The 26,401-nt window shown below is 49.0% G+C and overlaps 1 protein-coding gene and 1 pseudogene across 2 annotated transcripts in view; one reads left to right on the forward strand and one right to left on the reverse strand.

The window, feature by feature from the left end:
- Positions 1-26,401, reverse strand: part of LOC119462551 (decapping and exoribonuclease protein) — a 179,714-nt gene that overhangs the window by 57,303 nt on the left and 96,010 nt on the right. For both annotated transcript variants that reach the window (XM_037723893.2, XM_049672224.1), the window contains exon 2: positions 22,337-22,574. In XM_037723893.2, coding sequence (XP_037579821.2) covers positions 22,337-22,554 — 218 coding nt within the window. In that variant the 5' untranslated portion in view covers positions 22,555-22,574. The remainder of the gene's footprint in view (positions 1-22,336; positions 22,575-26,401) is intronic.
- LOC125947465 (uncharacterized) lies at positions 6,495-8,168 on the forward strand (annotated as a pseudogene).

Raw genomic sequence — 26,401 nt, forward strand, 5'->3', positions numbered from 1 at the left:
GTTAAAAAAAGTAATTCCACTCACAACACAACAGTTCTTTGGACTCACTTTATTGTGTTCGTTTGCGAAAACCATAATTGGAGCAGACAGTGCAACACACTATAGAATGCAACAAAACGCGGATGGTGTTTGATGTACGCACATGTAAAAAACATTTATTGCAACTCCTCTAATGGCCATTGCGCAGAATAGCTTCTCACGGCTAGCTTCTCGCTCGGTTGATTAAATCCACCTCCGTGAAGTGCGCCGAGCATATTCTGCGGTTGTTGACCTTGTCCCTGCGCAAGCCCATTAGGTCCATCCTTCCAGCGTAGGTTAAAAACGCTTCCATCCTGAAGACCAGTGAAGATCATAAATTATAACATCGCAGTTGGTACATACAAAACTGACCTCGCTTCGCGTCGCGGCAGGGTACTAGCTGTGATATATCAACCTTAATTCTCAGAAACGAATTTTTAAACAATGGCGACCAATTAGCTAGAAAGAAGTGCAAAGGGCACACCTACACACGTGTTCCTTGCGATACGCACAGGTGGTACTATATTTATAATAATAATAATAATAATAATAATAATACTTTATTAGCAGAATTTCATTGGCATCAATACATGACAGGCCTGCCAAAGCCGCATTGGGCTTGAAGGGCAGAGCCGACAGGCAGCGTTTACAAAACTGCTATATCGCAGACCCAACAGAATATGTAAAAACACATTTTAGCAGGAATAAGCAAGTTGAGGAAAAATTAAGGAAGAACCCCAGCAGCAACGAGGACGGAAATAAAAGACAAAGAGAACAAAACGTAAGTTAGAAGGAAATATAGTGTGAGGTGGCACTCGCAATACAAAGCAACGAAATGGCGATTATGTTATACAATATTGAAAAATCGCCCTGAGAACCAGTAATAACATCTGAAAAAGAGCACATGATAGAAAAATACATATGACGCCAGTAGGATACAGAATGCTCAAATATAAAAAAGTAAAAACTAACAAGTTACTGTCTTCACAGTATATTCTTACACTTCGGCACCTGTATGATGCAGTGGCCGAACCATATGTCGTCCTCTTAAGGCGTTCATGTCAGAAAGTTATCTTTGGTTAGAGTGAACCTGCAAGGGAAGGCGGAGTGCTAAACTATTAAAGACCAATGCGACGAAGAACTTGCTTTAGCTTATATTTTGTTTTCACGCGAAACGCACTTGGTGGTAGTTGATTGAGACAGGAGGGGATAAAGTAATTACGAGTGCGCTGACCGTATCTGGTAGAGCAGCGGATCACGCGAAAGCGATCTTTAGGACGGAGACAGCGCGCAGGAACATATTCGACCTTATATTTATTTGACCAAAAATGCCTCAGGATAGCCGTTTCTTTGAGAAGGGCGTCAAAATTTGAGCACCTTAATGCCTTGAAAAGGTCAGTGCCTGAAGGTAAGCCCAAATCGTAGCTAATTATTTTCAGAATAGATCGAAGGATAGAGTTTATTCTGTTTTTCCATCGAATCGCGCAGTGACCGAAAACCGTAATTCCATAACGAAGTATACTATAACCCAGTGCTTGTAGAATCATTTTACGAACTGATAAAGGCATATAATATCTAATGTTGTATAAGGTACCTGAAACTGCACGAAGCCTTGAGCATACGTAAGCTAGGTGGGAATTCCAGGCGAAGTCACTGTCGAGTAAGACACCCAGGTATTTAACAGATGAAACGAATGGGACGGGTGTACAGGTACAAGGAGAACAAGATGAAGGGTGCGCCAGTAATGGAAGGTTTAAACGAACTTTCTTCAAGGGATTGTGGAAACAAATAAGCTGTGTTTTAGAGACATTCACTTTTATCAAATTTTTACAGAACCAGTTCATAGCGCTATTCGTTGACTCTTGTAAAAGGGAGATAGCATCTGAAAAACAAGAATGTTGAGACAATATAACAGTGTCATCCGCGTACTGGAATAAAACGGCAGGAATAGCAGCGGCGAGGTCATTTACATATAGATTAAAAAGAAGTGGACTTAATATAGATCCTTGAGGTACTCCGGCTTTAATTGCGGTTACATTGCTTCGGTGCTGTCCTATGGAGACTAGTTGTGTTCTATCGTCTAAAAAGTTGGTAAGCAGTTTTAAAAAAGGCCCGCGAAATCCAACCAATGAGAGTTTAGATAATAGAAGGCTATGGCATACACTGTCGAAAGCTTTGCTAGCGTCTAGGAAGAGAGCGCAGACAACCTGGTTAGCTTCGAAAGCTGAATTGATAAGATCTGAAATGTCCTCCAAGAGAATCTGAGTACCTTTACCTGGTAAAAAACCGTACTGCGTACTTGAAATAAGGTTATTGGCATCTAGAAACTTAGACATGACTTGCAGCAGATGTTTTTCTAATATTTGAGAAATGCACGGTAGAATTGAGATTGGCCGGTAATTTTCGTATTTGTTTCGTGCACCTCCCTTGAACAGGGGCATTACTATGGCCTTTTTCATTTCTGTAGGAATATCACCACTGGCTACAACATGATTCAGCAATGTTAATAGCACACACTTAATAGCATCAAAATTTCTGCGCAACTCGTCTACAGAAATGCCGTCAACGCCAGGTGATTTATTAGATTTTAAGTTAAAAAGAATTGATCTGACATCAGATTCTGAAAAAAAAGGAAGCTGCGCGGAATTGCATACACTGTCACTTAGAGTACAGAAGTCAGGGTGCGGTTTAGCAGTACCAGAGACGCGTGAAAAAAATGTATTAAATTCATTTGTAACAGTTGCCCCGTCTGAAGAAAAATGGGAAATAATTGACAGCTGATGACCACCACGTCTAGGCGCCCCTCTTAATTCATTTGCGAGAGACCACGTCTTTTTCATGTCTGAGCGAGCCGCGTTGAATTTGGCGCGCATGTGGTTTCGCTTTGCCAACCGAATCATGGAATTCACTCGATTTCTACACATCTTAAATTTCAGCAGCAGCTCAGGACGGTTAGGAGCCCGTTTTGCTTGGGCCCACAGAAGGTCTTTTTCCTTAATTGCCGCTAATATTTGTGGCGACAGCCATTTCTTCTCTTCTCGACGCAATCTGATATTTATAGAGCGGGTACATTTGTTCCTATAAGTCTGGAGTATCTGCACAAAACGGTCGTATAAATTAGATGGACAGACTGTGTGTAGGAGGGACTGCCAGTCATGCTTTGCGATGCATTCGTCAAAGAGTCTTGTATCAACAATGGAAATTTCTCTTTTTGCGCTGTTAACATTCAAAGGTTTAGAGTGGTCTACGAGACGACAGCAGACGAAATAATGATCGGCGAGCTTGGTTTCAACCACAGCTGCATGTGCCGTAAGATCGGAGCACCGGACATTAATATGGTCAATGCAGGATTTGACCAACTTTCCAGATAAAAATTCTTCGCGCGTTGTGTGGTGTATTGCGTCTTCTATTCCCCATTTTGACAGAAGGTCGAGATAGTCAGCGACCGGCGGCAGAGTCGGGCGGAGGGTATCAATATTAATGTCTCCTAGCACACACACGTTTTGGTCAAGATAAAGGGACGATAATGCTGTGTCAAGTTCTGATAGGAATAAGCGTACATTGCAACAAGGGGGGCGGTAGATAGACAGCACAACTATTGACAACGCAGATGAGCATAGCCGCAAAGCAACCACTTCAGCTTGCGAAAAGGAAAGTGGTATTTTTGATACAGACCACATATCTTTCACGAATACGGCAACGCCCCCTCCCCTACGCAGTGTGCGCGTGTATGAAAATAGTTGATACCCGGGTATAGAATAAGAAGCAATGGTATCAGCGGAAACATTTATTTCTGACAAAACAAAGACATCACAATTAGATAGCAAAGGCGAAGTTAGAGCGCAGAAATGATTCCAGTGTTTTCGGATACTACGGATGTTAACATGGATGGCTGCGAAAGCATTACCAGTCTTAGAAGTAAAAAGGTTATAAACTTCCGAAAAGCTACCAAACGAGGAGGTAGCTCAGGAGCTTTATGTTCGCTGCTTGATGAAATAACGATCTACTGCATCGTTGTGGTGTTTTCGAATCAGCTAGCTGCTGCCTCACCACCGGACAGCCATGTACGACTGCACTATCACAAATAAAAACCGGGAAGTAAACTGCACAGTGCTCACCTATTGTCTTTAGGGATGCGGTAGAATTTCACGTCGCATGGCTCACTTCGTCGTGATGTTTTCGCACACCATTGAAACACACACGAACAGCGACAGCTGCGAGACATTGCGGGGAAAAGCCGACAAACGTGCAACGGTAGGGTACCACACGGACCACACTGCTAGCGCGGAAGGCGAAAACCGCAAAACTGACCGCATAATGCCATAAAAAGAAAAAAAATGCTGCCGTTTTGGCCGTTATCAGCGCGGCCGACGACGAGCGTAGGCAGCACCAGCCGCGCGGCCGATAGTTGAAGGCGAGAGAGAAACGACAAAGTTGAGAGAGGGTTGACAAGAAAAAAAAAAGGAAAGGCGATTTTGGTTTCCCATCCATCTCATGGATGGCGTTGCAATTCGCGTGGACAAAAAACCAGCGGAGTTTCCGAGGCCTGATCATGTGGCAATTAATGTCGCTCGCCCCTGGAAACTTGAGTCAGTGTTTTGTAGCGATGCGTTATGCTTTATTCTACGCTTGTCTTATCATCCACCGCTCACGGCCGGCTGATCCCGTTGATAACTTGAGCTGACCGTCGCTCTGACCACTGACCAAGCGCGGAAAGCGCGAAAAGGCATTAGCATCGGAAAGGCATCGCTACAACATACCGGCCTTGTGTGCAACTTCGCATGAACCAGGCAACACCAACACAGGGTACACCAACGCCAAGGTGCCAGTGCCACTACAGCAGACACCTAAAGGGCAACTGTGGTGTTTTTTAAGCGTATTGGAATGTTATCATTTTCAAATGGCATTGATAGTTCTGTCACCGTTGAGGTGGTTCAATTTGCTGAAAGACTCATTAATAATTTTAAATAAACAAAAAAACAAAAAAAACGGGGTGCCGAAACCGAAACGGGCAGCTGCTGCGTGTGCCGTCTCGATGAGTAGATAACGTCAGAACCTACACAACCGTAATGTAAACTCACAGAGCACATGGTAAACAGGCATTACACGTGGTGCTAGCGCGAAAAAAAAAACGACGCTGACGATGTCTTCTGACGACACGGGGAGCTCATATAGCGCTTTCAAACTAGACAGCGGGATTTCAGTGACGATATGAGCGCTGAAGAATTCCTTTCTCTATGGCTGAAGGATCGCCGTTAGCCCGCCACCGCGCGGAGCAGCTGACGTGTCCCAAGCTCAACGCACTGCGAGGCAGAAAGACGAAGCCAAGCTGACCAATTGGCACAAATTCCGAAATCAGACTATCCCTCCCGTACTCTTTTCTGGCGGCTACGCGGAATGGGCTAAACACATAGACAACATTCAGAAACAACACGTCACTACACTACAAACCACCGAAGAGATCCCCGCAGTGGACACTCACCTGCTGCACTTGTGGGAGGCGCGCCGAAGCTTAACTAAACGGTGGAAAAAGCAGAAAACCAATCGCAAATTACGCGCCCGCATAGCCCAACTCACAGAGCAGGCTGCAGCGTATGCTGCCCAGCTCTCAGATTCAAATTGGATAGCACGCTGCGACGCCGCAGCTCATCAGATGAGCTCCAGGGGGACATGGCGTCTCTTTCGCAGTCTCATCGACCCCTCTGAAACGTGAGGGGAGACGCAAAAGCAGATCCGGCGGGCTCTGCAGGGGTACCAAGGTACAACGGCGCAGCTTGCGGACACCCTGTGCGATGGATACCTCTGTCGTACGGAGGACCTGACTGGGCCCGAGTACACGTACTTTTGCAAGCCTGATCAACAACTCGATGGCCCTTTTGAGTTGGATAACCTTAAGGCGGCCTTGGCTAAAATTCGCCGGGGTACGGCTCCTGGACGGGACTGCATAACAGTGAAACAGTTGACGAACCTCCCGGACTCAGCCTACCTCCATTTGTTAGAATACATGAACATAATCTGGGGCGGGCGTCCACTCCCTCCCGAATAGAAAACGTCACTAGTAACGTTCATCCCCAAAGCAGGTAAGGCCGCGAATACGGACAACCTGAGGGCCCGTATCACTGACTTCGTGTGTGGGGCAACTTATGGAGACAATGGTACGGGATCGCCTCTCTCCATACCTGGAGGGCAGGGGCTTCTTTGCAGCCACCATGTTCGGATTTCACCCGCACATGTCTGCACAGGACGTCCTCCTCCAGCTGCACAGGGACGTAACACGACCCACAACTATGCAACACAATGACAAAGCCATCGTCGCCCTTTATCTTAAAGGGGCTTTCGACAATGCTAAACACGGTAGCATCCTGGCCAACTTGAATTCCACCGATTGTGACGCTAAAACCTACGCATATGTAAGAGATTTCCTCTCTAAGCGCCAGGCTCTTCTTTGGATCGAGGACGAGGAATATGCCCCTTACACGATGGGAACACGGGGTACCCCTCAGGGAGCGGTGTTATCACCGCTCCTGTTCAACATAGCTATGATGCGCCTCCCAAGCCAATTGGCCCGGGTGGAAAGCATTCAACACGCGGTATATACAGATGATATTACAATCTGGACCACCGAGGGGAGCCTTGGGGAAATAGAGGACCGCCTTCAGCGGGCCGCTTCCATAGCCGAGGCGTATGCCATCGACTGTGGGTTCCAATGTGCTCCAGCCAAATCAGAGCTTCTGCATGTCAGAGCGAACCCAAAGGATAAGTCAGCAATACACATTTCTCTGTCGGGAGGTCCTATCAGAGAGGTGAATGAGCTCCGGATTCTGGGCCTGTTCATTCACCACAGACTCAGACCGAACTCCTCTATTGCGAAACTCAAGAGAGTAGGCGAACAGGTAGGGCGCATGATACACCGTGTTTCCAACAAGCGGGGCGGTCTTCGAGGCAGGGATGCGCTTCGGCTAGTCCATGCCTTCGTGACTAGCCGGATCCTCTACGCCGTGCCATACATTCGCACTACTAAGCAAGAAGACGAGCGAATAGACGCCATCATCCGCAAAGCAACTAAGCGAGCCCTAGATCTCCCGGTGGCTATCTCTAACGCAAAACTCAAGGCGCTGAGGGTGCTCAACTCCTACCAGGAGTTGCGGGAGGTCCACCTCGTGAACCAATACACGCAGCTCATGCAGACAGCCCACGGGCGCCGCCTGCTCAACCGCTTACACATCCAACACGCTTGCACTCCAAAGGAGGCGGAGCGTATTCCAGAACTGTGGCGCCATATGCTCTGGGTCTCTCCGCTCCCTCGTAACATGGACACCGACACGCACGAAAGCAGACATGCGCGGGCTCGGGCGCTTGAGAGACAACACGGTTCTCGACCTGGTGTATACTATGTAGACGTAGCAGGGCCGTCGCCCGCGGGATTTTACACAGCCACCGTCGTTGATGGTGGCCGTGTAAAAAGTACATTGATAGGCTCTCCTTCCTAGCCCAAAATTCAGCGCGAGCTGAGGAAGTAGCGATAGTACTTGCTGCCGCGGACCCCAATTGGAGAATCATCATCACGGACTCCCGTAAAGCATGAGATCATTACTTGACAGGGGAGATGTCCCCCTTAGCCAGTCAAATTCTAAGACGGGCTGCCCCGGACCCAACATCGAAACGTATTATTTGGGCGGCTGGCCACCAGGGCTTACGAGGTAATGAGGCCGCGGCTGCTTGAGCGCTTACCCACCGGGCTCCTCACCCTAGCTCTTCTAGCTTGGAGGCAAACCTACCGCTGCTGCGGTTCGGGGAAATTATAACACATTATAGCGATAACCACCACCTTTTCCCGACTCCTGCAAAGGGGCTGAGTAAGGCGGAGGAGTGAACTTTAAGGCGCCTGCAGGCAGGTACTCTACTCTGTCCTGCAATCATCAAACATTTCGATCCCAACACGGATGAGCGGTGCCCGCACTGTGGGGAGACCTGTGATATCTTCCACATGGTGTGCGCATGTACTAAAAATCCTGACCTCCCCCCCTTCCCCTACCCTTTCCCGAGAGGCATGGGAGACTGCCCTCTTCAACTGCTCCTCGCTGGAGTCCCAACGAGCTCTGGTGAAACGGGCGCAAGACGGGGGCACGTCATGCGGTGTCCCGGACTAGGGACCCCGACCATCTAGCGGGGCACTCTGTGGCCCCCAAACTCTCTCTATTAGACAAATAAAAAATTTTCACCTCACGGGGAGCTCATATAGCGCTTTCGAACTAGACAGCGCGATTTCAGCGACGATATGATCGCTGAAAAATTCCTTTCTCATGGCTGAAAGATCGCCGTTTGCCCGCCGCCGCGCGAAGCAGCTGACGTGTCCCAAGCTCAATGCACTGCGACGTGGCAAGACGAAGGGTAGGCGCCGGTTATCACGTTTACTTCTTGTTTTGCGCCAAGTTATTGGTGCAAAGTTTTTGGTGCTGCTGTCGCCTCAACAGTTTGGTGTTGCTAGCTCAAAAGCTTCCCTCATGTACACGCTGTCTTTAAAGCACTCCGGAGTGAAGTGAGCAGAGCATACACACGTGTTTTTACTTGGGGACCAGTCAGTGCGTGGGGACGTGTCGACCAGAACAGCACAAAGCCACTTTTCCCGAAAAGTGCTGTTGGAAGGAAACGTGTGATAACAGACAGCCTTCGTCTTCGCTGCTGAGTTCTTGCAACCGTCAGCACAATACCAGGATCCACCCATCGCTTTACCGCCTACAATTCCTGCACACCGTAGAATGTTTGCAGCGACGAGCGTCTGTCAAAACAATGATCGTCGGCCGCCGTCCAGATGAAGAAGGAACGCGCTTCGTCGTCTGCGGGGGAGGGGGGGGGGGGGGGGGCCGAGGCAGCGCTGTAGGTCCGCACGTCACAAGAACAGGGTGGCCAGAACAAAGTAAATTCGTGGGTATGACTTGGGAACACGCAAACAATGTTTACTATTAATTTTCAGGAAAGCTAAGTGACTTGAAGTCGTATCGTTTGGCACAGATAATCGGAGTGCCGAAGAGAGAAATGTTCAAAATTTTATTGAGATCAGTGGACACCGGAAAATCGCCGGAGTTGCCCTCTAAGCAAAAGATGAGCGGCGTTTCTGATTGTTTAATAGCCTTTAAGCAACGCCTAAGCAGACGGCACGTGGCGGTTGGCGCTATGACGTACGACACAGCACACCGCCTTATCTCGGAGGTCATGCCGAGATACCCTCTAGGTCGGGCGTCGTTTTCGGCGAGCAGTAATGGCAGCGGTTTTTCGTGTTTTTTTTTTTTTTTTTGTTCAGCATCGCTATACATAACGGCTATCTTTGCGAAATTTTCGTTACGCGGAATTTCGAGCGTCACGTTTGAATTTCAAGCGTCAAATTTTGCATTTTAGATCCTACCTGTGCAAATAGGCTTAACCTAAGCTTTTAACGTGGTCCGAAATTTTGCTGCAGTTGGCTTTACAGAGCAAGCTTTGTCTCTGGGCCAATTCCATCTTTCCTAATAAATTACGCGCACAACGCCGAGAGAGAGGGGGGGGGGGGGGCAGGGTAAGGCAGGTAGGTTAACCAAACACCCGTCCGCTTTGTATAGCCGGCCTTGGAGCTAGGAGGGGGGAATAAGGATAAAAAGAGAGAAATGAGGTAAGAGAGAGTAAGAAAACGCCGAAATGCTCTTTGTTGGCAAACCGCTGAACTAATTCGAATGAAAGTTGTTGTATTTGGGAGAGAAAGATTAATATCACCACCTGTAGGAAGCAGAATGTTGACCAGGGTGTCCCCACGACAGTTTTTAACTTTATGACACCCTCTCGTGCTACTTATTCGGTACATATTAAAATGTACCACATTACTGTAATAAATCTGAATCTGAAAAATAAGGCCTCGAGTTTTTTTTTTTTTTGTTTTTTTTTTACAAAATTTGTCGAAAATGTGTAAGTCAGAGAAGCAACACTGAAGTTCTAAACTTAAAAATTGATACCGCAGTTCTGGAAACTGCACCTGTTTCAGCACGTGAAGCGGACAAAGGTGATACATAACTTCGTAGTTTTGCGTCCAAACTATGAAGTTATTGAATAGTAAAAACCAGTCAAAAGACGAAGGACAGAGAAGAGACGTGGCACACACGACGACTGGACTAACAACTGGACTAACAACTTTCAGGCCTTTGCTCGCGTGTGGCGCGCGGCACGAATAGACCCCCCCGTGTGTCATGACAACGCTATACATTCCTTGTGCTACACGTGTGGTGTATGAGCTTCCGCTGATTCGTGAAAAAATTTACATCGGTCAAACAGGCCGGTGTATTAATGAGAGGCTGCGAGAACACTACAGTTCTTGGAATACCTCTGATGGAGCAAATCTGCCTCGGCAATGTCGGGAATGCGGCTGCGTCCCGCTTTTTTCCAATGTTAAAATCCTTGGTAGGGGCAAGGGCAAGACGGAGCGTGAAATTCTCAAAGCTTACCATATCAATTTGCAAGGGGATAATTGCATCAGTTCTACCTCTCTCTCACTGATGCAGAAGGAACTTAAGTCTCCTATCGCGCTGGCGTTAGCTACGTGGCGTTTTGCAACCACCTTTGTTTGTGTGTGGGTGTCGGCTCTTGAGCTGCGCATGCTCGCCGGGTTTTTCTGGGAGACGGGGTTTTTCAATAAAGCACAGTTGTTAGTCCAGGCGTCGTGTGTTCCACGTCTCTTCTCTGTCCTTCGTCTTTTGACTGGTTTTTACTATTCAGTATGTACCAACTGACCCAGACTGCTACTCTACTGCTATGAAGTTATTATTCTTTCAAATCGCTGCTACATAGATCAAGTGTACCTCATACACGTACACCTGTTTCCTGCAGAAGTCAAAGCAGAGTGGCCAACATTCCGGAGCCTGACTGTGCATTGTTATCGCGCAAGTCTCCTCGTTCGCTGTGGAGCAGGGACGTTTGGAGCACAATGGGGGGAGGCGCTCTTGTAGGACTTATCAGTGTGGGGGGACAATGGTCGTTCCCCTGGCCAAGATCTACTACGCACTTGGTACGGCCAAATACGAGTGAATAAACATCAAATGACATGTTCTCTCATGCTTTTAATGATTAATTACATTCACCTTCTTCTTAGGGGTTCTGTTATCTTTAGAGATGAGCACCCGGTGTGTGTTTCCATATGTACAGGGTGTTTCAATTTAGCTGCGCCAATTTTTTTAAAATTGCCTGTGGCAGATAGCACAATTATAATCCGTGACCTAAACTACTCGTTGAGGCGGCCATTACTTCCACGAGAAATCAAAACGCCTAATTGAATAATTAACACAATTACGCTGATTGACTTTTTAATTAATTATTTTACGGCACATCTTTTAATCTACGAATTATAGCCGCTCAGTTCGCAAGGCGTATCCACTTGGATTGAATTACCATGCAGACTGAACCAGTTTCGAGATATTAATTTATAAGGTAACTAACTATAAGGTAATAAGGAACCAGTTTCGAGATATTATTACAGCCAATCTAGCCGCATGAGTAGAAGAGGGAGGAGTGTGACCGGAGAAGACTAGAAAGAGAACGTTTTTGCCCGTCCGAGGCTCGCGCTGAGGCCTGTTTTTAAAGCGTACCTCTACCAGCCAAGGGTTCTGTCGTGTCCGTCGTTGTAATCCAAAAACGATCCCGACGAACCGCTAACAATTACAGGTATAGCAGTATAGCTTACTTGAATTCAGGCATTCAGCGTACAACTAAGCACTCGTTTTCGCAAGAAAAACCACAAAAACAAGCTTGAAAGTGATGAGCCAACATGATGGATGATAAGGGCTGCGGGCAAACAACGGAAACAGGCTCGGCGCGGTCCGTAAGATTAGATTGCAGCTGTTGCAAAGCTTATGCAGCTGCTTGAAAGAGGGTTGACGTCATTCGAAACCCTTCCAGCCTAGTAACTACTTCGGTTCATTTTCTAGACTACCCCACTATGGGGTAGTCTAGTAGTGTATATCACACCGATCATAAAGCAGTAGTGAACATTGTTGTGAAGTAAATAATAATAAAGGCCGTGGTTAAAGTTACGTTGTAGTGTGTGAAATATCAAGTGATCAATATCACATATCAAGCTCATGAGGGAAACTCGAACAAGCCAAATGGAATGATGATTGCCTTTTTCGGGACGTCATCCGGATTGACGGGTATCTGTGTGCAGGCCTTCACCAAGTCTAGCACGGAGAACACGTGGCAGCCATGAAAGCGATGGGCGAAGTCCTGTATGTGGTGGACGGGGTACCTGTCCGGGATGGTGCGCGCGTTGAGGTCACGGTAGTCCCAACAGGGCCGCCAGCCTTCGGTCTTCTTCGGCACAAGGTGGAGTGGCGAGGCCCATGGATTGTCAGAGCGGCGGGCGATTCCTTGGCGGAGCATGGCCTCGAACTCTGCTTTGGCTATGTGTATGCGGTCCGGGGAAAGGCGACGGGCGCGGCAGAAAACCGGGGGGCCTGAAGTGGTCCGGATGTAATGCACGGTGGTGTGCTGCACTTTGCGTGGCAGTCCGCTGGGGCGCGTCAATCCGGGCAATTCGGCGAGGATGGCGTGGTACGACGAATGATTGTCAACACTGAGTACCTTGATGCTTGGCTGTTGGGCGGTCGTTCGCTGGCCTGGTGTGGAGTGTCCCGTTGTCGCGTCGATGAGGAGGTCGTTGCCGCAGTCCGGAAGGAGGTTGTGTGGGCCAGAAAGCCTGAGCCGATGATTGGCTCGGCGACGTCAGCGATGACAAAGTTCCAGTGAAGGTCATGGCGTAAGTTTCTGAGCTGTATGTGCAGGCGGAGCGAGCCGTACGCCTTGATTGTGGAGCGGTTTGCCGCACTGACCTCGAAAGACGTAGGCGGACGAGGACCTTGAAGATGGGATCGCGGGTGGCAGCAAATGTTGGAACCGCTGTCGACAAGGAACCGCTGCTTCGCGATTTGGTCAGTGACGAAGATGCGACGGCCTCCGGGTTGGCAGCTTGCGGCCGTCTCTACGAGCTGCCGTTGGCGTTTTCCGCATGTCCCACGAAACAGGGTGGTCGACATTGCCGGGCTCTGTCCCCGAAGTGTCGGTGGTAGTAACACGGGCCGTTGTTATCACGTTGCCGCGACCAAGTGGTCGCGGCTTTGCAAGTGGCGGCGCTGTTGCATCGGAAGACGTTCACCCAGGCGTTGTTGAATGGAGGTGAGCTGTCGATCGATGTCGTCGATACGGCGCGCAAGCTCTGTGGTGTTCAGCCAGGCGCGGATCCAGGGGGGATGTCCGGATGTCCTGACCCCCCCCCCCCCTCAGATTTCTGCATCGCCCCCTCGCTGACAGGGGGATGGCCCTGTCGCAAAAAAAAATATGGCCACCAGCATTCTTCAAAAGTATTTTTCGCGAGTACCAGTGGTATCAGCCATGTAGAAGTAAAGCTAGCTCGCTCACAAGCTTAGTTGTATTCCGTAGGAGTGTGGTGTCGCGAAGTTGCCGTAGTTATTTTTTCTCATGAACACCTTGGACCTCCTGGCGCCTGCCGTGCCTTACTCGTCCCGTCGGTGGCGTCGAATGAACGAGGGGACGTCCCTTTTGCCAAACACGCCGAGGTCCGCTCGAGCGCCTTCGCGCCTGATTAACGTAGTTTCCCCTTGGGGTGTCAACGGTTGCCTCATTGGCTGTCATCGGTTCCACGACCAAACTGCTTAATGAGATCTCTTGCTGAAGTGTTCATATATAAATAATAACAACTAACAGCTAAACTAAGAACTACGCATAGGCAACTTTCTTTAACTGTAGCACAAATTGTGATCACAGTTACACGATGACAATATCCAGTACGAGCACAGTACCGTTCGTACGCTACAAGTTTTTCATTGTAACTTCGCACTTTTATTATCGCACATTAAGCATAGGAGGCTCAAGCCCGCCGGATCCGTTTATCTGAGTGAGCGTTCTCGCGGAGCGGGGTGAAGCCTCGAGCCGCGGCTGCGAAGTGGGGGAGCGTGACGTCAGCGGCCAACGCCAGCGCGCGGGCCTAGGATGGCGTCGCGGGGTTAGAGAAGCGGGAGCAGATGCGCGCCTTGTATAAAAGGATGACGTCGAGTGGGAAACAAAACATGAAGACGCTGGCTCGCGCTCTCGGCTAACACGCCACATCGTTCTTCTTGTAGGTGGCGTCGTGACTCTTCATACGCGGTGATTCGCATATCGTAAACACCCAGCTTTGTGGTTGCTGCGTTGGAGCGGGGCGTTACGCCCGTATTCAAGAACGTTTCTCTAGTCAACACACCACCACGACTCAAGAGAGAAGATGGCACCACCATCCCTCCACAGTAGTGGTCACTGAGCTTCATGATCATTCACGGGAATTCACGAGAATTGTCGCGTCTTTATTCTCGATTATTCTGCGCAGTACGACAATTGAAATTTGGAGTCTGATATCTCGGAGCACGGACACGCTAGAAGAATCCTTCCGACTGATACTGTGCAGAAACTCGACTGTCTCTAAGTTTTCAATACAAACATACCCTCTTACTGCAGCAAACAAAAAATAATTGTTCAATTTTAGTTAATTGGGCTGCTCACATCGATAATTATCATCTCACTTTGTGCCCCCTTAGCCACATAACTTATTTGCACAGGTGGTCTTCGCATGCCTCCCAGTGCCTAACTTTAAGAAAACCATAAAGCTTAGTTTTAAACACCCTGTATTATCAGGCGCAGCCGCCAAGCACATGTCTGTATTGGGTAACGTCCTTTTCCTATAAGCTCGGAGAAACCGATACCTGGCTTCGCTACAGGTCTTCTTCCTCTTTCTGGGGTTTTACGTGCCAAAACCAGTTCTGGTTATGAGGCAGGCCGTAGTGGAAGGCTCCGGATCAATTTTGACCACCTGGGGTTATTTATCCTGCACTACAACGCAAGAACACGGGCGTTTTTGCATTTCGCCTCCATCGAAATGGGGCCGCCGCGGCCGGTATTTGATCCCGCGATCTCGTGCTAAACGCCTGAGCTGACTGAGCCACCACGGAGGGCTACAGGTGTTGCTTTAGCCGTATAAAACGCGGGTTTATCGTGAGGAAAAACGTTAAATTTCGGTAAATAAGAAATGCTATCATCATCATCATCATCATCCCCCCTCAGAAAAAACCTGGATCCGCCCCTGTGTTCAGCGGTGCGGTGACGATGGGCGACAGCTGCTGCAAGGCGGCCTCGATGATCAGCAATCTCCGCAAGTTCGTTGAGAGGTAGCCTAACCTGCGCTTGCAGAATTGCCTGGACATGCGGCGGGAGTCGTTGGAGCCAAAGCGCTCGCAGCAAAGAATCCAGGACTTGCATGTTGCCCGCGAGCGCACGCATGTGGCGCAGGAGCTGCGAAGGTTTGCGCTCAGCAAGCTCTGCGGACTGAATTTGTCGTATCTTCTGTTCTTCCAAGAGCGACAGGCGGCGGATAAGTGCAGTCTTCAGGTGTTCATAGAGGTTGGCCGTTGGTGGGTTGGCACGGATATCCCGGACTTCGTTGGCATAACGTGCGTCCAGGTGGGCGACGACGTAATCGTAGCGGGTCCGGTCTTGCGTGATGCGCGCCAGGGAGAACTGGGCCTCGACCTGGGCGAACCAGACCTCGGGCGAGTCCACCCAAAACGGTGGAAGCTTGATGGCAACACGCCAGGTGTCGTATGAGGTAGCGTGCGGGATTCCTTCTGTAGGGGCTGTGACGTCCTTAGCGGAGCCGGCAGGCACGGCCTAGGTTGAGAGGCGTTGCGAGAATGCTGCTGTTGCTGGGTCTGCAGTTCCTGTTGAAGTTGTTGCACTTGCTGGCGAAGAGCGGTGATGACTTCTGGTTCGGCCATGGCGGTGCGGTTTGTTCGGTTTCCGGGTCACCAGATGTGGGATGCCGTGTCGATGGAAGGACGCATCCCAACGTGACACATAACGACTGTTTATTAGCGTAGTAGCAGCGGCGGGGCGAGCATACCGCCGCTGCGCTCGAACGGTTAGCGAAGGAAGAATCTTTCGAGCTTGGAAGCTTGGGTTTATATCCACCCTCGGTGACGTAAGCCTCCGGTGACGCTGCGGTGGCGCTGTCCCTTATCGGAAGCGTGGTGCAGCATGCAGCCGTGTCACGCTGGGCTAGCACGTGGCGAGGCGGAAGCTGCGCCGGTTTGTGCGCAGTGTGTCGCCAAAAAGGTAATTAAGACAGAGTTATTTAAGGCGCTCCAGCCCACGAGCTTTGGTGGGACTCGCACCCTCGACCTTTGGTGGTCGCAATGCTTTCGCATTCACTCACGTAGGGATAACTAAGTGGCCCTTGAACTTTTAGTTAAATAAATAATTACTTAGTACTAATAGTTGCTACTAATCAGCAGTTGAGCTGTCAGCAAGCCAATTGGTTAATTAATAACGTATTTAATTAGTACTAATAGTTGCAACTAATCATCAGTTGTAGCTGTCAGCAGGCCAATTGGTAAATTAATAATTTATTTAATTAGTACTAATAGGTGCTACAACAGTTGTAGCGGTGAGCAGGCCTATCGGTGCACTTTTAAAACAGCAGGAATAAATCCAGGGCACCTTCTGTCGATATATGCACACTCTCAGCACTTCATTTCGGGATGAAAAAAAAATGTAGCTAGCACTATTTTCTTTCATCAGAGCACCACATTCAAAAGTGAGCTTTGCTACATGAGCTTTGCTCGCTTGCGACAGACTTTACTTGCGCATTCAAGGCACGTTCTGGCTGCAGGAACCACGCGTAATTTGATGATACCGGTCGTAGACTCCTCAAAATGGACATGACATCCAACACGCACAAGAGTGTCGCAAAAAGCACCGAGACTGCAGCAAAACAGGCAGGCATACATACAGCCAAACCACGTGAACAGCCACGGACAGATGCTTCGCCGCCCCGTCCTCGCCGCAAACTTCTTTTATATAGGGAATAGGGACCTTAAGCAAAGTGCGACAGCAGCGCCACAATATGCGAGAATCGGTGGCGGGTCCACGCAGTACCAGAAGCATGGAGGAAGCAGAAGAAAACTAGGAGGGAGCGTCACGTGATTCCGCTAGCCTCGCCAAGCCGACCTCCTCTGAAGCCGCCCCTCGCGCTCTCCGGAGACTTGTGCGCGGTGCCTTTTGGGTAGGAATAGGTCCACATGGTTGCTGGACCATTGGTGATTGTTTGGTACGTGGTATAACGATTAAGGCTCGTTCACACTAGGCCGACACGACACCGATTTTGGTCTGCCGACTGTTGGCGAGTCCTGTAAACTGCTGTCGCCAACAGTCTGCCGACCGAAATCGGTGTAGCGTCGGCCTAGTGTGAAGGAGCCTTTAGTGGTGCGTGCCGTCAAAGGCATGGAGGCACCTAAGAAGTATAATGCGTGGGTTTCTGCTACCGTGGGTGTCGGTCTTCGCTTCGAATGCGTTGACTTGAAACGTGGAGATAGACTGGGGAGCCAGACTCCTGCCAACATAATTTTCAAAGCATTATTTGCGCTTACCATGTACACAGTTTCTCACCTCGAAGCCTGTCCAAAGTATGCCCGAGCGTGGTCTATAGTTCGTCAAATCAACTGTTGTGTACCTTAAACTGCGGCGCGTATTTTCTTGCTAATTTTTGTTCCACTGGCTTGCACCTATATAGGATGAGACGAGATGCTTCGCGGGATAGTTATTTGTCGCGTGTTTGCTTAGTAAAAGGTTCTGCTGTGCGTCTTTCGTTGTGAAAGAAATAAATAGCATTAGCCTGTACTCTAAACATCCAAGTCGTCGTTTTTCCTTGAGATTTACGTGCACTATTTTGTAAGATTGTGTGGTGCTACCTCGTTACGCTGTTCAGACGTGCCTATTGACTTCTCGCTGGTCTGGTAAGAGGCAGATGCGATTGAGCTGAACGACAGCGTCGACTGGGACCATCTGCTTTAACAATGGGCCGGCACAACCTGAAGTATGGTCGGGGTCCCCGGCTCGCCAGTCCATCGTTGGCCACAAAATGGGAGGAATTTTTTCACACGAGAAAGCAGTCGCTGCGGACCCTGGACGCTCGCTTGATTGCCTGCATACGTTTGCTAGGGGGAAAGACATCATTGTTTACCAGAAGATGCCCCCAAACGCGACGAATCGCCGTCGGAAGGGCGGCTTGGTTGCCTTCGCGCGTTTGCAGGGCGAAAGGTTTCCTCGTTTTCCTGAAACGATCCCAAAACGCGACCACTCGTGCTTAAGGTGGCCCTCGCGGGTTGTTGGGCCCAATGCCGGTTAATCACCCAACGCCTTCGTTCGCTACAGCCTTGTCGCCTGTCTGCTGCTTACGCGGCGAGCCGCGTGGTGGTTCGGTGCGTTACCTGACTGACATACACAGACTCGACACCTTCATACACTTGAATTCCTTCACTCAACGTCGGCGTGCGAATACCACGCCTACTACTATGTGCGCAGATTCGAAACCCCCGCAGCAGACGCAACCAAAGTGAGCCGACTAAATCCGATGCTTGCCTATCGCGTGAAGGCCTATTTATCATCATCCCATTCCTCTAATTTTTTTATGACTAGGCTTCAAGATTACTACTTCAAGATTACTTGACTAGGCTTCAAGATTCAAGACTAGGCCCTACCAGCTAGGCAACTGCGGCACCCCGCAGGGCTCGGTCCTCTCCCCACTGTTATTTAATATAGCCATGCACAAGCTCTCCACTTGCCTCGATGCAATCCCAAACGTGGGTCACGCCATATATGCGGACGACATCACGATCTGGGCGCCGGGCGGCTCGCTTGCCATGCTCGAACACTCGTTACAAAGCGCGTTGGAGGCAACGGAAAACTTTCTTGCCAGCACGGGCCTTGAACTCTCCCCCGCTAAATCAGAACTACTGTTGTACCGACAGTCCCGACAAGGGGTCAGAAACCTTGAGCCTCTGAAAACTCTGCCGATAGAAATTCGAGCTAAGAATGGACATCCCATACCAAGGATGGACTCGATCAAGATTCTAGGTCTCAACATTGATGCTAAGGGCTGTAACTCGACGGCCCTCAACAGGCTCACTGGACAGGCTAGTAATGTCCTAAGACTTTTAGCCCGCATCTCAAATCGGAGAGGCGGTCTCAAAGAGGACAATCTGCTCAGAGCTTACCAGGCATTCTTCTTAAGTCATGTTACCTACATCGCGCCGTGCCTTAATTGGGGTAAGGCGGAAAAGGCCAAACTCGACTCTCTAATCAGAACCGGTATCAAGCGCGTGCTCGGCCTTCCGCAGTCCACGAGCACCGAGAAGCTGCTGGAGCTAGGACTCCACAACACTATCGATGAGCTAATAGAAGCTCACACAGTGGCTCAAATAATGAGATTGTCGTCCTCTAAGCCAGGGATAAAAATTTTAGAAGAAGCGGGTATCCAACCCAGACATGAACCGGGGACCAAAATTAGCCTGACCCAGCAAGCCAGAACTCGCATCATGGTTGACCCCGTACCGCGAAACATCCACCCAGTGCATAACGAGGGTAGAAGATTCGCGAGAGCCAAGTCGATCCTTAAAAAGATCAATCAGCACAAACTAGGGGCCCTCTTTGTCGATTCTGCCAGATATGACAGTGGGGATAAGTTCGCTGTCTCGGTTGTAGACGCGGAGGGCAATCTGCTTAATGCAGCTTCTGTCTATACTAAGTTTGCACATGTGGCGGAGGAAGCGGCGATCGCTCTGGCTTTTCACAGCGCAAAAGTTCCCCTTATCATCTTCTCGGACTCACGCACAGCAGTTAGATCCTTCTCGGCCGCACTAGTGTCTGAACAGGCGAACCATATTGTGAACAAAGCACTTCAAAGAAATCGGGAGAGCAGCGAAGGAGGATACCACATCTCGTGGTTCCCAGCCCATATAGATGCCTCAGTTAACCCGCTCGGATGTAATCCTAACGAGCAGGCCCACCGGATAGCGCGCGATTTCACGTACCGCGCTGTCAGGGGTAGCCAGGCTCGGAACGAGGTCAACATCCACAAAGATCCATTATGTACCTTCCACGAAATTGTTTCCCATTATCGTCTCGGCAGGAGGAAATTTCCACCCCCCCCCACCCCAAATTGAACAAACCTCAGGCTAGCACACTCAGACTTCTGCAAACCCGTTCGTATCCCACTCCCCGGTCCCTTAACAGGATAGACCCTGACCATTCACAGTCGTGCTCCAAATGTGGTCATGACTCATGCTCTTTTGATCACGTGCTCTGGTTGTGCCCAGCCCTTAACGCCTCTCCACCCATCACGAAAGAGCAATGGGAGGAATCCCTCAAGAGCAGCAATCTTCAAATCCAACACCAGGCTGTCCAGAGGGCCCACGACATCGCGACGGGACTTGGTCTCCCGGTCCCATCGTGGGCGGAGCCACCGACTTAATCTGGGGGAGCCTTCGGCTCGCCTAGATCTTAGTTCCTCAGGACTGAAATAAAGTTCTTGTCATGTCAGGCTTCAAGATTGTCACGTGACGCTCCATCCTAGTTTTTTTGCCTTCCTCCATGCAGAGCAGTTTGAATGCTGAATCTAGTCTAGTAACGTTGAGCTGAACGGCTGCGCGGAACTGTTAATGCGTCACTGTGCCTTTTCTGCCACTGTCGTCGACATGTTCGTTATCAGGGCGCTTCATAAACCTCACTACAGTAGCGCACCCAGGATCTCTGCCAGGGGTGGGGGTTGACAGTTTGCCTTAGTTTGCTAATACCATCTAAACAGCACTAATTTCAATTTCTTCACGGGAAATTGTCAAACAAATGCGATTTTTGCGCAAGTTTGCGAGTGTGCAGGCGATTGCGCGTCTGACATCTTAGTTGCAGTACTCAAAGGCGCAAGGACAAAAATGGGTTAAGCAAAAGGGGGGGGGGGGGTTAACTCGGCCTCAGGGGGAGTGGTTACAACCCCCCCTCCCCCCCCCCCCCCCCCCCCCGTCGAGGCGCCACTGCCTCACTATCAAAAAGAAACATTTACATATTTGAAATGGTCACGTAAAAAAGAAGAAAAAACACAAAGCACATCTTCTAAAATACTCAAAATCTGCAGCCACTGCTCTGTTGTAGTATGTCACTGTATAATACAAAATGAACAGTAGCGTACAGAACAGCAGCCTACACAAAATGCAAAGCACATGACGTAAAATAATTAGAAACCTCATTACAGAAGGAATAACAATGAGTGTCTACAGGGAAACTTTAGAAAAAGACAAAAAATTAAAAAAACAGCATAAATATTTCAATTCAGTGTAATAGTCTAATCATACAAAATCAATGAACAGTCTATTTGTATTTAAGAGCACCAGCGATTTAGTAGAAAAGTTTTCCATTTTTCGCGGGTTAAGTTATCTATGTCGATATTGTCATTTTCCAGGTCACCTAAAAGGGTAGCTATGCGCGATTTTAACCTGTTCCTTCCATGACATGTTCTTGAAAAGGGAGTCAGCCAAGTGCTTCTATTTCTGAGTGTATATGATATGTCGGATGATTTTGTTAAGGCACATAATGCAAGAAAGGTGGTTTCGTTTTGCTTAAGGCTCTTCTTGTATTTTAATAGTAGAGTGAAGTCATACAATAGTTGAAAAGGAAGTATGCCATATTTTAAAAACAGATCCTTTGTATGTGCATCGTGTACTACATTCGCTATATAACGCAGTACCCTTTTCTGTAGAGTACAGATTTTCTGAATGTTCCTACATGAAGTAGTTCCCCATATAAGAGTACAGTAGGTAATGTGAGTTGCAAAGAGAGCGTTATAAAGCAATAATTTAATCTTGTCCGTCAGAATATGACGAAGCCTTGAAAGCACACCGCACGCTCGTGATAGATTTGCACATACATGCTGTACATGAGCATCCCAGCTTAAGTGTTCGGTGAAGATAACTCCTAGTGTTTTAATCTCACTTACAACAGCTATTTTTTCACTCCCTAGGTACAGATCAAGTGAATGGTTAACTGTTTTTTGATAAGGTGTGAATAAAACCACTATCATCGCCCCCTTGTTGGGTGCTGTGTCAGGTTTGTAAAGCGGAGGGGCAACGTTCTCCGCCGCTAGAAGAACAAAACTTGCCCCATTTGCACCCCAATTCATTAGATTGTTTGGGAGGTGTTACGTACCAAAACCACGATGTGATTATTAGGCACGTCGTAGCGGAGAACTCTGGACCACTTGGGGTTCTTTAACTTGCATGACACGGGCGCTATGTTTTTTTTTTCTTTGTATTTCGCTCCCATCGAAATGTGGCCGCGATTTAATAGCGCGACCTTAGCCACGCAACGCAATAACTGCTAAGCCAGCACGGCGGGTGCAGCCCAATGCCTAAACGCCGCTCCTTTCCCTCACCTGACATAGCGTACAACGTCGACAAATCCCGCGTCCAGGTCCCAGTTGAGGCCGCTCGTTCTCGGCGGCATGCGCAGGTACTTTCCGTGCACGTTTCCGGAGGCGTACGAGCCCCCAGCACCGACCAGCGAGTAGACGCCCACTTCTTGGGGCTCCGAATATTGCGGCGCTGGGCCGCGGTATGCCGAGGATGGCAGCACCGCCATCGTGGACGCCATGCTCGTCTCGTCGAGCAAGACTGCACAGAAACCGGCGGCCAGGGTTAGGAAGGAACACTTCTTAGCTGCTGATTAAGTATGAATGTGTATAATGCAAATAAGGGCCAGTTATGGCGAGATAACACCGATGCAGTATATACTGCGTAAAATATACGTATGAAAATATGTCAATTACTATAATGATGTTTGTTGTGAACGTAAAAGATAACTTACAAAGTAATCAAGTGTTTAAAATAATGCAGTGGCGACAGTTTGCGAGTAGTACTAATTCCCCACCATGGCCCTCGAACACAAGGGCTTGAAGCACGTGCTGTGCTAAACGTGGTGTCGAAGCCAGAACCTCTGATGGGAGCCTGTGCTATGAAACGCTGGGGGTTATAATAACCTGCATTGTGCCAACATCGTTTAGAAATCGAAAAATGACTCTTTGGTAAAGGGCCCCTTACCAGGTCTGGCCATTTTGAGTTGACAAGCACAGTGCATACAATGCGCGCTAACGAACGTGTCTGCTAGGTATTACACCCTTCAAGGGGCTTACATTTCAAACCAATCGCCGCTTGCCCTTTTCCTCGCGGGCCCCACGCTCCCAGCCGGAGAGTACATCGCACAAGTGACGTACGGAAGTAAGCAGCCTTGTTTAGAAGGTGGGAACGGCGGCTTCCGGGGCTCCAGCCAGCGACGTATGGCAGTGCTCGCTCCTAGCGGCACGGGACTGTGGTAATTATGCGGTGCAACAGCAGTTATTGGTTTGATCTGTTGTTTCAATAGACAAATGAAAGTGTAGAGAAATAATGAAACGGAATGTCTGCGTGTCGTTCTTTTACTTCGTACCGTAGCAAGAGAGATGTGCAGCCTCCCGCATATTTAGCTATATCGCGCGAGCGTCCACCACGCGTCATTCTAGCGCCTTTAAGCGGCGATAATCAGCGAAACCGTCAGAAGTACTCTCAAGTGCACTAAGCACTCTCCTGTGCAAGAGTCGTCTAATGCGATGTTCCCTCCAGGACGATGTACGATAGTGTTTGTCGCGCGATATAGCTAAAAATGCGGGAGGCTGTACTTTCGTTTCGTCTGATAGCTTCCATGTCGTGCAGTCGCGCGCGCAGAAAGCGAAACTACCATGTTCACGCGCGCGATCATGCTCTGTGATCCCCTTGCGCCTGCCTCAGTGTAGCACTGTGTTCTCGTGCACAGCGCGCAAAAGCGTGCGCTGCGCTAAACGAGACAAGCGCAACAGCGAGCGACCGTCAGCGGAAGCGCGCCAAGACGTTGTGTTCAGTTGCATAGAGTTCCGGTATGGGAGAACGCAGGGAAGGAATTTCGCTTGCGGAGGCCAGACGGAGGCAGTCGAGAGCAGGGGCGCATTCAGGTTTTTTTCGAGGGGGGGGGTCAGCTTTTGTCAATGATGATGATGATGATGATGATAGTCGTATTTAGTATTTACCGAAATTCACCGTTTCTGTATACGATAACCGAACCTTTATACGCCTAGTGCAACACCTGTAGCGAAGCCAGGTATCGATTTCTCCGAAGCTGTAGGAAAATGGCGTTGCCCAACACAGCCATGTGCTTGGCGGCTGTGCCTGATAATATAGCTAAGTCCGTATTGCTTCTGATACTAAAATTTAGGATGATCTGTTGCAGATTAGCTATAGGTCAGTAAGCACAGGGGCGCTATAACGTAAAATGATGCCAAACTGTTTTGATTCCAAACTCCTGACGTGAAATTTACGTAACCACCGACGCAAGCATCGGGCGGTGACCCGCAGCGTTCTCTGAACAACCCAATCAAACACTCTCCTCATTTATAGGAGGTCACCTTTGTTCGCTTCGAAAACCAATACCATTGTCTACACTCAGTGGTTTTTCTTATCTAATTGGCTGAGAAGAGGCGAGGAGCACGCTCTAGTTGAGAGGGTTTCGATAGGGCCGAGCCAGCACAGTGAAAATAGATAACCGCATTAAGAGGGTGGTGCCGGCTTCTCCGATTGGTCCGCTTCACCTTACTTACGGTGGCTGGTCGAAAATCGCGGCGGCGTGCAACGGAAGGATTAGAATGCCGCTAAAACGGATCCTCAGCAAGGAAAAGTTGGCAGAGCAATGTCGTATACGTGCCAAAAGGGTTCGATAACGTTTTACTGCCACGCAAAAAGGTTTATCATGCGCAAATAAATACATGCTCACTGGCAGGTGCGAGTAGTGAGGGCCTGACCGATCGGCGGGCAGCCATCTTCTATTCCTTCCGGAACGGGGCAGTCTGTGGCTATTCAGAAAAAAATTTTCAGTTTTGTTCGGCATATTAATGCATTTTTTTCGCGTACACGTCACTTTGACGTGGTGAGTTTTTGTGGTTTTGTGAGGTCCCGTGACAGACAGGAGAAGTGGGCGTCGCCAGGAAACATTGGACCAATAGCAGAGGGCTAATGGTGAAAAGGCGTCGAATCAGGAATGATTATTTTCCCTTTTGTGCGGTTTAATCATGCATATTCAGTGCAGGGGCGGATCCAGGTTTTTTCTGAGGGGGGGTCAGCTTCTGTCGATGATGATGATGATGATGATGATGATGATGATGATGATGATGATAGTAGTAGCCTTTCTTATTTACCGAAATTCACCGTTTCTGCTCACGATAAACCCGCGTTTTATACGGCTAGAGCAACATCTGTAGCCCACCGTGGTGGCTCAGACAGCGTTGCGCTGCTGAGCACGAGATCGCGGGATTCGCGGCGGCCGCATTTCGATGGAGGCGAAATGCAAAAACGCCGTGTGCTTGCGTTGTAGTGCACGTTAAAGAACCCCAGGTGGTCAAAATTAATCCGGAGCCTTCAACTACGGCGTGCCTCATAATCAGAAGTGGTTTTGGCACGTAAAACCCCAGAAAGAGGAAGAAGACCTGTAGCGAAACCAGATATCGGTTTCTCCAAGCTTATAGGACAAGGACGTTACCCAATACAGCCATGTGCTTGGTGGCTGTGCCTGATGATACCGGGTGTTCAAAACTAAGCTCTATGCCTTTCTTAAAATTAGGCACTGGGAGGCACACGAAGACCACCTGTGCAAATAAGTTATGTGGTCAGGCGGGCACAAAGTCAGATGATAATTATCGGTGTGAGCAGCCCAATTAACTAAAATTGAACAATTATTTTTTGTCGACTGCAGTAAGTGGGTATGTTTGTATTGAAAACTTAGAGGCAGTCGTGTTTATTACTGCAGTCAATAAAAAGTTAATTATTCAATTTTAGCCAGTTCGGCTGCTGACAGCGATAATTATGATCTCAATTTGTGCCCCCCTGGCCACATGACTTATTTGCGCAGGTGGTCTTCACGTGCCTCCCAGTCCCTAATTTTAAGAAAACCATAAAGCTTAATTTTGAACACCTGGTATATCTAGCCTGTATTCTTTCTTAAAATAAAATTTGGGATGATCTGTTGCAGGTTCGTTATAAATGTGTAAGCACGGGCCCGTCTTTGGAGTTCTGTTGGGACACCTTGTTTTCTTTAAGGAGATTGTATGTGTTCGGCTGAGACACCTTCGTTTGCTTTAGAGCTCCAACGCGGCAACCACTACGCTGGTTGTTTACGATATGCGAATCACCCCGTATGAAGAGTCACGACGCCACCTACAAGAAGAACGATGCGGCGTAGTAGCCGAGAGCGCGAGCCAGCGTCTTCATGTTTTGTTTCCCACACGAAGCCATCCTTTTACACAAGGCGCGCATCTGCTCCCGTTTCTCTAACCACGTGACGCTATCCTAGGCCCGCGCGCTGGCGTTGGCTGTGACGCTCCGCCACTTCGCAGCCGCTGCTCGAGGCTTCGCCCCGCTCCGCAAGAACGCCCACTCAGATA

Source organism: Dermacentor silvarum, chromosome 8 (assembly GCF_013339745.2).
Source record: "Dermacentor silvarum isolate Dsil-2018 chromosome 8, BIME_Dsil_1.4, whole genome shotgun sequence".
Lineage (NCBI taxonomy): Eukaryota > Metazoa > Arthropoda > Arachnida > Ixodida > Ixodidae > Dermacentor > Dermacentor silvarum.